Genomic DNA, 12290 nt, shown 5'->3' on the forward strand with positions numbered 1-12290 from the left:
TAGGGATTTAACAGGTGAGAAAATTGAGGGCTAGAAAGGTTATTTGTCCAAGATGTAAAACTCATTAGGCTCTCTTAGCTTCTAGGATCGCCCACAGACAGAGAAGCCTGAGCATAGCGAGTGCTTTTGTCGGCTGTGGTTTCTTTTCTGACCCTGATTATTCCCTAGAGACTGTAGACTACTTACTCCTCCTAACAGTTTGAAAAAAAAAAGTTTGGTTCAGTGAATGTTTTCATCCTAGGGTCTGTTCTTTCCCTTTCTCTCCAGGATAATATTTCTATTTAAACACTACTGAAGTCACAAAAATAATATTTGGCTTTCCGTTATTGTGCTTATTTCCTTAGGATTATAGTGTATTAAGTGTATGCATTGTATTTAAACTAGAAAGAAAGCAAATACTTGTTTAGGAAATAGGAAAGAAATGAAATTCATGGCAGATGAATGCATATTCTTAGTATATTGTTTATCATTTTTGTGTTTGGAGCCCTGTATATGTAGTTCAAAATCAAGGATTTCAGTGCCTTGCTTTAAGTGGTGGTGGCGGCAGCAGTAATAACAAGGTCAGCAACAACAGTTGTCATCATGTGCATACATGTGTGTTACATTTGTTGTCTACACATTGCTAAGTATTTCACTTGTATTAGCTTTCCAAATCCTTTCAATAAACCCCACAAGCAGGAAGTCTTATTATCTCCATTTTATACACGAGAGATCAGGAAATTTACCTAGGCTACACACTGACTTTGCAGTTTTAAATCTGAGTTAATTCAAATTTGTATTGTTCACTCTTAACTACTTTTTTAAAATATCTCTGAATATGTTGTTTTTCTCCTTTCTTGTGATTTGGACTCATTGCACTTTTCAGGGGGCATGGAAACAGATGATCTTCAAATGAAACATGACTAGGCCTAGTGGGTCTTATGTAAATCACTTGAATTACTGAGGCATCCTCAAGGAACTACGGTATTCCTTACTAAGTTATTAACAATCATATTTTTACAATTCAGGTATGAAAATATTACAGATTCATGAAGGTGCTTTATTCTACAAGATGTCATCGAAATGGAAAATTTCATGTTTAAATGCTGGCTGGTGGACTAGATGGTTTTTGATTACTGCTGATAAGGACTTTAAAAGGTTTGGCAGGAATAGGTAAACATCTTTTCTAGTTAGCATGCAGTAATACTGGATTCTAAACTTGCATTTTACAAGAAGAAAATTCGAGTTAGTAGGGACATAATATTTTTATAACTTTGAGGAAATTTTTATTGGCTAAGAAATACACTATGTAATATGTTTTAATGCCTTTATAGTAAACTCAGTATTTTTCTTCCTCTTTTTTAGTTCTCCAAAGGACATGGATGAAAATGACAGCAACCAGTCCCTGATGACAAGCAGCCAATATCCTAAAGAAGTAGTAAGAAAACGCCAAAATTCTGCACGGAATTCTGGAGGAAGTACTTCTTCTAGGTTTTCCAGGAAAAGTTTCAGACTGGATTACAGACTAGAGGAAGATGTAACTAAATCAAGGAGAGGGAAGGATGGGCGATTTGTGAATCCTTGGCCAACATGGAAAAGTCTCTCTATCCCAAATATCCTCAGATGGCTGATAATGGAAAAAGACCACAGCAGCATTCCCAGTTCCAAAGAGGTAGCGTTTGGCCCTTTCGCGTGCTGTGTACTTACTCTCACTCTACACACACACACATGTAACTTAACTTTGCTGTGAATTGTATTGTGACACTCAGGTTAGTTGAGCCCCTTTAATGTGATAAAGCAGAGGGCTAGGTTCTGGGGAGATAAAGTAAATAAGGCGCCCTCAGATTCATGGTGTAGCAGTAGAGTACATATGTGAATAACCAGCTTAGCACTGATCTAATGGCAACTAGAGGTAGGAGCAGAGTGCTTTAGAGGTGCAAGAAAGGAAACAATTCTCACTGGTGGGGCAGGAAATGGCTTCACAGAGGAACTGATACTTGACATGGGCCTTGAGAGATAAAAAGTATGTTGGCAGTGGTTTTCTAGGTGGCATGGAGAAGGTCACAAAGGTAAGAAAGTGCATGACATGTTCCATGAAGGACTAACCTGACGTGTGTTTGGAATATGTCTTCTGAGCGTTGAGGCGTGGCCCAAGAGCACTTGGTTTTTCATCCTTGGATAAAGCTGCTAAAGCTCTAAAAGAAATCTTCAGATAACCTTTTCAGATCTTTAAAAATTGGCAATAAATTATTGGCCTTTAAATATTCTGGTTTTACTTAGACTAAAACTTACTAACATTTGGCGTAAGGTTTATTAGCTGAATCAGATTATACTTTGGCAGGGATGGGTGGCTCCCAAGTACAGTAGCACCTTTTTCTCATTTCTCCTTTCTTAGATTCCTTTCCCTCTCCTCTGCCCTATCTCCCCTGGCCACTCTTCCATCAACTCAGGCTTTATGAGGAGTTGAGAGATGGAGAACTTGACGTTGGGAGTGGGGGATGGGTTGAGAAGAGTGGGGGCCCTGAAGGCCTGATCTGCAGTGGGGAGAGGGAGGAGGGGCAGTGGGTGGATGGATGGGTGGGGTGGTGGTAAATATTTTCTCTGGGTATGTGTGTCTACTTGTCTTTAAAGGATATGGGATAAAAAACACTGACATTGTCATTTTGATGCTAAGTAATGTTCACAGTATTAATCCTAGTAGACAATTGATTAACGTGAATATCTTACCAGCACTTTTTTAGAATGAGTTAGGACATTAATAGATAAAACCTTGTTATGTGTTTCAACTTTGAGGATGAGAGGAACAAGAAAATCTTTTTCTGGAGAACCCCATATGACGAGAAATAAGCATGGAGTCGAGCTGTGAAGAGAAGGGTTAGGGCAGGAGGCCAAGATGGGTGGGCTGCATATTGGGGTAAATTCTTCCTGTTTTTTGAGCCACAGCTTGTAAACATACAGAGATAGCAGTGGTGTCTTTAGTTTGATTTCAAAGAGGAAGGGAGTGACCCCATGAAGACAGACGTACATCTCTGCAGTCTAATGATTTGGAACTACTCCGAGAACTCGCCAGGCCAGTGGTCCTTAGCGTGTGTGTGTGTGTGTGTGTGTGTGTGTGTGTGTGTTTTAAGCTTTCCCGAACAATTTTGTTTTTGGAGAACAGTTGACAGATGTAAAATTAGGGATTAACAACAATACTGCTCATGTGTTCTCTGAAGCAATTAAATTACTTTATAGCTTCGTGGTCAGTTCACCCATTGATTCCGGGGTGAAGGAAAGTCTGAAATCGCTCCTTAGATTTTCCTTGCTGCTCCAAGCACGCCAGTGCAGTGTCCTGTGCGGGGCTTTTCTGTGGTCTCAGATGGCTGCCTCTTGGCACCTACCTCCACACACTGGCCTGTGATGACACGGTGATGACAGAGCTGCGGCCTTTTACCAGAGATGGCTTTGCACAGGGCTGTTGGACCTTTGCCCATAATTCAAGGGAAGTTTTCTTCTCCCTTTTCGGCAAGAACATGTGAGAAAATGCCCAATTCCTGAACTATTCCCCAGAAAGGAGACAGGAGGAGGGAGGGCTAGCCACTCCAGGTCTTCACCGGTCATTCATTATTTTCTCTGCTCACTAGCTCAGGCGTCCAGGCTCCCTCCCTTACAGTAATGAGAGTGAATAGTTTTTCTCTCATTAATTTCTCCATATTACATTATGAGACCAAGCCAAGAAGATCTCACATTCTCTGATTGGTATGGAAGTATCCTAGCTATTGACCCCCATAGAAGGCAAATTTAAAGTTTCCTAACGTGCTTAATCAGTCTCCCTGTCCGTCTCCACATGGTCCTCAGAGTTTCTTGGAATCTCGCTCTTGCTTTCAAGCACATCATCTCCACCAGAACACACCTCTGTCATTTAGAAGGATTGCATCTACTTAGCCAAGCAAGTGGCCGTGTATATACTCTAGTGCTCTCGCTAGGACATCTAAGGCTCTTTTGGATACTAACCCCTTTTGAAAATCTGATGAAAGCTGTGGATCCTCTTCTTACAGAAATATTCACATGCACATAACCACATTCCCTTTTACTATAAGTTTAGGGAGTTTCTGGACCCTTTCAAGGCAGTTCATTAAGTCATTTACTCATTCATTCATTTAGTGAGCATTTATTGAGCAAGTGTTCAATCACTAAAGAAATCTCTAGGTGCGAGAGGTAGAGCAATGGACAAAGCAGAAACACACCCTTGGCTGCTTGGCCCTGAGGTTCGGTGGACGAGAGAGACGGTAAACGAGTGAGTAGATTCTGTGGTATATTAAAAATGATTAGGTTCTGAGGATAATAAAGCAGAGAAGGAAGGGTGATGGAAGTGGGAGTTAAATTCTTTTTTTTAAGTACATATTTTTATTGATTTCAGAGAGGAAGGGAGAGGGTTAGAGAGATAGAAACATCAGTGATGAGAGAGAATCATCGATTGGCTGCCTCCTGCACACCCCACACTGGGGATCAAGCCCACATATACCCGACCAGGAATCCAACCGTGACCTCCTGGTTCATAGGTCAACGCTCAACCACTGAGCCACGCTGGCCGGGCGAGAGTTACATTCTTTAATGAAGTGTAAGTTTTTTGTTTGTTTTTAAGTCAGAAGATTTTCTTTTTAAAGAAAATGTCAAAGTAGGTCTCAACCTGTACAACTTAAATATGCATCACGTAAAAGGAGAAAGAAGACACTTTTGCCCTATTCCAATTTATATTTTATTTCTTATCTCTTACTATCTTTTGTTCCAATAAAAGCATAGAACCAGGTCAGATGCATGTTGACTTGTTATTTTCATAGATAATTAATTAATTCCATATTTAATCCCTATAAATTGCCAACATTATTAATTTTTACCGACTCCTAAATCTGATAGAGTCAGACATTTCTGGAAAAACAAAACAAAACCCATTAAGGTCCATGTAAAGAACACCTGTTTCAGATTATTAGGTCAGTTTAGAATTTAATCACATCTCTGGGAGTTGTTTTTGTTAGGCATTGGGAGGCTAGAGTTTAATAAAACACAACTTCAAATTATTGTTTTTATGGAAACAGACTCTTAGATGCAGAGAACAAACTGATGGTTGCCAGGTGGAAGGAGTGTGTGGGGACTGGGTGAAAAAGGTGAAGGGATTAAGGAGTACACATTGGTAGTTACAAAATAGTCACGGGTTTGTAAAGTACAGCATGTAATCAGTCAGTAATATTGTGTTATCTATGTATGGTGCCAGGTGGGTGCTTGAATTTTCAGGGGGATTTTATGATATGTGCAGGGTTATAATTACTGTATATTATGCAATTCATATCATATTTACTTAGGTATATAAGTATGAAAGTGTTTTGGAAGAAATATTATAAGATAACTAATAGAACAGGTCTAAATACAATGAAAAAGGGTCACTAGCAGAGCTGCATAATTTAGTTGCAGTCTCAGAGAATAGCATGTGGTTTTTTGTTAACTTTGATGATCAGATCTATTTGGAGAAAGAAGACCCCATACTTCAAAAAATGGGATTCACATATCACGACATCTCCCAGGTCTTAAGTCTACAGATTACAAATAATTTTCAAAGACAGTATTTTTGTACAAATTTTACATGTTGAATGGGCGATAAATTTCTGTTTCTGTTGTTTTTTAAACCAAAGTATTTTATCAGTATCATTTTTTCTATGAAATCTGTATACATCTTTTTTATTTAGTTAGTTTTTTTATTTAAAGTTTTAATGTGTCTCCTTTTGTTTCTGTTTTACTGACATTTCTGTCCTTGGACGGTTCTTGATACTGGCCTTTCCTGGGTCTTTAGAGCATCGTGCAGGACACAGGCGGGGCATTGTTCAGATGCTGTCACTGCTGTGTGGTTGCAGGCGGCTCAGTGACTTGCCCGATTGTTATTGTCACCCGCAGTCAGGGAAGAAGAGACAGAGAATCTCAGAGAGGGAGGAGACAGGCACCTCCTGAGGTTCATGAGGCGAAGGAGGCTGTTCGTAACCGTTACTGCCATGGCAGTGAGCAGGGACTGTCCGTCCGAGTGTGAGAGACACAGAACTGAGGCTGCACAGCAGGGCCGCTGGAAAAGTGGGACACCAGGGTCGGATTGCGGAAACCAGACTCCAGCCCAAGGTTTTTCCAGTGCGGGGCCTGTTCCTATCCAGTCCCTCAAGGAGTTCCTTTTCTTATTTTGTCTATAAAGTTAGGATAAGACCGTGTAGGTCACTGCAATTGTTTTTTGTTCATCTGACACATGAAACTACTTTGAAAATATTATCTTGCTCCAACCAACTGAGCCACCTGGCCAGGGTTATTCTCACTCTTAACTGATAGTGTGGGTATAGAAATTTAGTTTGGAAACAGTTTTCTCTCAGAATTTGAAAGCATTACCTCTGTGACCCTATTTTTAGGATTGCTATGGAGAAACCTTTATTTCTGCAGAAACTTGGGAAAGATAATTTCTCTGGCATCAGTGTTCTGAAATTTTACCATGATGTGTGGTTACTTATTCATCAATGCTTGATGCCTGGTGGGCCCTGTAGGTGTAAAAGTCTGTTTCCTTAACTTCTAGGAAATTTTTCTTGAAAATTTCTTTCTCTCCATCTTTCCTTTCAAAATCAACTTCTAATTATTATATGGACCTACTGGGTCAATCCTCCGTAGTTGTCCCTTTATTTCTCCTGTATGTCCTTTTTTTTTGTTGTTTTATATCTGACAGCTTTTCTCAAATTTTTATTAACTTCATTTTAAAATACTTTAGTATTTAACAGATTTTCATCAAATGTAGCTCACTCATGCACACAAACACATACTCTTAAAATAACATTATCCAGAATATGGATTTCATTGTTTTAAAGTTAATATCATTTATGCCATGGAAAGAATTATGTTTTAATGAAAAGAGACGGTCTTTAGAGTCAGGAACACCTTGATTCCACTCTTGATTGGACACCTGTTATTTGATCTTTTTTTAAAAAAAAAATATTTTATTGATTTTTTACAGAGAGTAAGGGAAAGGGATAGAGAGTTAGAAATATCGGTGAGCTGCCTCCTGCACACCTCCTACTGGGGATGTGTCCAGAACTAAGGTACATGCGCTTGACTGGAATCGAACCTGGGACCTTTCAGTCTGCAGGTCGATGCTCTATCCACTGAGCCAAACTGGTTAGGGCTTGTTATTTGACCTTGATGAGTTTCTTATGACTGCCTGGCCCCCCCCCTCCCCCTTGCCTTGGTCTTGTTATCTGTAAAGTGCCAGTGACATCGGCTTCACATGGTTAGATGACATAATGCACCTAAAGCACCTGGCAAAGGTTAGTGGTTGAATGAATGCTAGGATTTTTCCCTTTCCCCCAGAAAAGTGAAATATTAACTGGTATACTGGTTAAATATGAGCCTAGGGATTTTCCCATTTGCAGTTTAAAAAAAGGAAGACTAGCAAGAAAAATCTCTATCCAGTAAAGAGAATGCCAAGTGAGTGCTTGGTTTTCTCAAATAAATAAGAATTTCCCCACCCCCATTCTGCATGCTTTTTCGAAGTCTGATGATTAAGTAAAAAAAAAACATTATTTTTCTTTTTGGAATCTAATTGAGACTATATCTTTGAATCATATTTATGGAGTAGTAGCTAGAGATCAACTTCTTTAAAATAAGCTGCTCATTTGTGATGGTCTAAGCATGGAGAAAGGAACATGAGAAAGGTGTGGTTGCTTAATTCAGATGTCAGGACTTTGACTTTTTTTAAAAAACAGCTTTGTTGAGATATAATTCACCTTCTACAAAATTGACCTGCTTAAAGTATACAATCAGTGGTTTTCAGTGCACTAAGAGCTGTGCAGCCATTGCCACAATAATACACTTCCATTACCCTAAAAGGGGCCCCATGTCCTTAGTCCCCACCCTCCAGTTCCCCTGCCCTCCTCCAGCCCCTGGAAATTGTTAGCTTGTTTTCTGTCTCTATGGATTTGCCTATTTCTGATATTTCATAAAAATAAGGATCATATAATATATGACCTTTGTGACAGTCCTTTCAGGACCTTACCTGTTAATATTTTGTTTGGAGAACAAGTCGAGGCTGCCAGAGGTCTCGATTCGGGTTTTGTTTCCCTTCAAGAGTCAATGCATAATACCAGATACTAAACCTGAAATGATTTTTAAGCTCAGGAAAAAGAAAATGCAACCGTTTTCAGGGAATTTTGTTACAGGTATTTTGATATACTGTTTAAACATGATGTCACTTAAACATTTTTTATAGTTTTATTAATATAATACAAGTTCTGAAGGGCAAAAATTAAGGAAAAATATATACTACAAGTTCCACATATTCAAAAAATACAATTTGATGAGTTTTGACAATAAGTATATACCCATGAAATGATCACCACAAACAAGATAATGAACATATTCATCATTTCTAAAACTTCCTTGTGTCCTTATCTTCTCCCACCTGAGATACTGTTTGGGAGCAGTATAACGGTAAGGGACAGCGTGTGCTGAGGCTAGCTGCTGGGTTCCCTTGTGTGAATATTGTGACTTCTCTCATTTTTTGTTTCCTCACCTGTGAAGTGGAGATACTTAATGTATCTACGTCCAGTATTGTGGTTGCTATTAAATTCAAAATAAGCTAGCTGCTGGGTTCCCTTGTGTGAATATTCTGACTTCTCTCATTTTTTGTTTTCTCACCTGTGGAGATACTTAATGTATCTATGTCCAGTATTGTGGTTGCTATTAAATTCAAAATTTTTATGAAGCAGTTAGTACAGTGTCTAGCACATAGTAAGCACTCCATAAGTGGTAGCTATTGTTAATGTGATTTTATTTTATGTTACCCTAAATTACTTGATATACAGGATGGGGCAAAAGTACATTTATAGTTGTTCATATGAAAAATAATACAATAATAAATAATAATACAACAATAAACTCTGTTTTGTGAACTCAAAACTGTAAACCTATTTTGCCTCACCCTGTATTAGATAATTCATCATTATGTGTCAATATAAAGCCTAATATGAGTACATATGGTAGGTACTCAATTTATATTCCTTGATTCTCTTTTCTCCTTAATTCTTTTTTAAAAAATACATCTATTTTATTTATTTTAGAGAGGAAGGGAGTGGGAGAGAGAGAGATAGAAACATCAATGATGAGAATCGTTGATCGGATACTTCCTACACGCCCCCTACGGGGGATCCAGTCCGCAACCTGGGCCCATGCCCTTGACTGGAATCGAATCTGGGACCCTTCAGTCTGCAGGCTGATGCTCTATCCACTGAGCCAAACCGGCTAGGGTTCTCCTTAATTCTTGATAATGGCACTTATTATTATTCACTAACCCTGATGACTAACTTTGAGAACTGATTTGAAAAATTTACATTCATTCTATCACTCATCCAACTAATTTTATGAATACATGTTGTATTTCATCACTGAATCAGGCACTGTGAGGGATTCTGAGTTGAATAAGACATAAGATATATCCTGTATACATTTAACCAGGGTATAAGACAGAATATTCATAGCGGATGCATGAGCTAAGTGACATGAAGTTGAGAGGCAGGAGTGCTTGCTTCCAGCAGTGGACACCCGAGGATGGTCTCATGAAGGCTGTGCAATTTGATTAAGGACTCGGGGGCCTGGAAGGGAAGACGTTCAACCTGAGAAATGGGATCAGTATTGTGCAGGGCTCTCCAGCTCAGTCTGGGAACAGAGAGCGGCCTCGGTGTAGTTGGAACACAGCGATGTAGAGTTGAATGAAATAGCTGGTGAGGGGGTGGGCGGAGTCCAAAGAGGCTTTCTGGGTGCGGAGGTGAGACGTGTGCTGTCAAGCAGTAGAGAGCCAGTGAAGGTGTTTTTCAGCAGGGGAGAGAGTTACACCACCAGTAGGTAGCTTTTGAGGTGGCTGTTTATGGACTGAGTTGACAGGAAGACAGTTAAGCAATGAGGACTTTTAAGCGTTAGGATGTTACTTAGGTCGGTTAGTAACTATGAGAAAGGAAACAGGCACGTTGTAAGAGATCGGTAGGGTTGGTGCCTGACTGGTTGTCAGGGGTGGGGCTTTCTTCTTTTGGAAATCTTGTAGAGTGCTTACAGTGTGCCAGCCACCGCAAGCCAGTCCCCACAGCCATGAAGGGTAGGTATACTTGTAATTGCCCTTTTACTGATGAGGAAACCAAGACTCAGGGTGGCTAAGAGAAGTGTTTGTTGTCCTCCAGTTGTACTGCTCCTCTTCTGTCCAGGTCCTTTTCCCAGTCAGACCTTCTCAGTGACTTCTCACTTTGCCTTCACCAGCTTCTCCATATGCCCTCTCGTCTCTGCTCATTGCTGTCTCCTTCGTTCAGGTCTTCGTCACTCATGGCAGCTATTGTGACACAATCCAAGGTCGTCATTTTCACTCTGACAGTGTTTTCTCGAAACAGAAATGGGTCATGTCTTTTTGTATTTTTAAGATGCTTCCTCATTGTCTCTGGGTGGAGTGTGGTGTTCAGGGCTCTTACTGTGTTCTGATCCTTTATAGACGTAGTGTGTCCCCTCCCCCCAAAACGCCAGCTTCTGTTGGCTCTGTCTTTGCTTAGGCACTTTCTCACCCTGAAACGCCCTTCCTCCTTTTCTCTGCATCATGAACTTCTCATCATTCTTCAGGAGCTCACGCAGGTTATGGTGTCTGTCATACCTGCGGCAACAGGGCTCTTCATTCCTTCCTATTAGGCTGTATCGCGTGTCTTGTAGTTAATGATTCAGTGCCATACCCTTTTCAAAATTGATTTGCAGCAGCTTATAAAAATACATGTTGCAGTAAAAAGCAGATGGATGAACATATAAGAGCAAATGGACTATGAGGATAGGAAAATCAAGTCAAGAATAAAGTTAGGATAGAAATTTGTTACTTCGTGGCCCGCACGATGCTGGAGGCAGCTTCAGCGTCTACTCTGAGCTTCCAAATCAGAGTGAAAAGGGAAGCGCGGACTCGGAGTTTTCCCAGCGAAGGTCCAGCGGAAAGCCAGTTGCTCCAGAGAAGAGCTCTTCCTACTGAGAACTGATAGATGTTTCTGGGGTGAGTGGAAGGTAGGGGTGAAGTTACATGAGGCCCTAAAACACAGCTACTTCTTGATCGAGCTCAATCCAAGGACAATATGTAGAATAACCAAAGGATTAACATATCGTATTCGTTGTAGTTATTGTTTTACATCTGCTTAGCCCCTCTCCTCCCTCCCCCCAAATGATCACCTTCGCTCAGGCAGGAACCATGTTTTGCTTTGGTTGGATCAATGATAGAAAACCTTAAGAGAAAGAATGAGAACGGTCTATGATTGTGATCCGCCCAGGAATCATCATCATGCTCTGATTTGAATTCTACTCAAAAAGTCAGATTCATGTCTGAGATCCAAGATCTGTAAATAAATGGTTGTGAGTTTTCTTTACTGTTTTAGAGACTGACCTGTGTCTGAGGCGGTTTTCAAGCAGTAAATGCATGAGCCGCCTGAAATGGCAGAAGTGACTGCAGCTGGGCCTGTCTGCCACTAGTACTTACATAAGAGAGCCTTGAAAACATTCAGTACATTCAGCAGTGCTCAGTTTTAAATTCAGTTTTTCCTTTGTTTACTGCATTTGGGGTTAAGAGTGCCTTACATTACTATATTATCATGATTAGTGAGGCAGATTCAGAAAGAAGTATGCCTTTTCAAGAGCAAAGCAAAAACAGCAAATTTACCGAATGACTTCAGTTCTCCCCAGATAGCTCTTCTTTCTGTTATTTATGTCAAATATGTCCTGTGATGACGTAAGACCTTTTCATTTTTGTCTAAAGGCTGCTTTCCTTTTTTTGTACACTTAGGAACTTGATAAAGAACTCCCTGTGCTTAAGCCATATTTTGTCAATGACCCTGAAGCAGCTGGAGTGAGTGAAGCAGGCTTAAGAGTCACGTGGCTGGGACATGCCACGGTCATGGTGGAAATGGACGAGCTCATCTTTCTCACCGACCCCATGTTTAGCTCTCGTGCTTCACCGTCGCAGTACATGGGTCCAAAGCGCTTTCGGCAGGCACCGTGCTCTGTCAGTGAGCTCCCCCACATAGACGCGGTCCTCATCAGTCACAACCACTACGACCACCTGGACTACAGTGCTGTCATCTCTTTGAACGAGCGGTTTGGTAACGACTTGAGGTGGTTTGTGCCGTTGGGTCTCCTCGACTGGATGCAGAAATGTGGCTGTGAGAACGTGATCGAGCTGGACTGGTGGGAGGAGAACTGTGTCCCCGGACATGACAAGGTCACCTTTGTCTTGACACCTTCCCAGCACTGGT

At 40.6% G+C, this 12290-nt stretch overlaps 1 protein-coding gene across 1 annotated transcript in view; it reads left to right on the forward strand.

Annotated features, from left to right (window-relative positions):
* Nucleotides 1-290: 290 nt before the first annotated feature.
* The window catches only part of NAPEPLD (N-acyl phosphatidylethanolamine phospholipase D), a 19252-nt gene continuing 7252 nt past the window's right edge, over nucleotides 291-12290 (forward strand). Inside the window, exons 1-3 of the mRNA XM_015571216.1 lie at nucleotides 291-1152; nucleotides 1345-1651; nucleotides 11822-12288. Of these exons, the coding sequence (XP_015426702.1) occupies nucleotides 1010-1152; nucleotides 1345-1651; nucleotides 11822-12288 (917 nt within the window). The 5' untranslated portion in view covers nucleotides 291-1009. The remainder of the gene's footprint in view (nucleotides 1153-1344; nucleotides 1652-11821; nucleotides 12289-12290) is intronic.

Source organism: Myotis davidii, unplaced genomic scaffold (assembly GCF_000327345.1).
Source record: "Myotis davidii unplaced genomic scaffold, ASM32734v1 scaffold125, whole genome shotgun sequence".
Lineage (NCBI taxonomy): Eukaryota > Metazoa > Chordata > Mammalia > Chiroptera > Vespertilionidae > Myotis > Myotis davidii.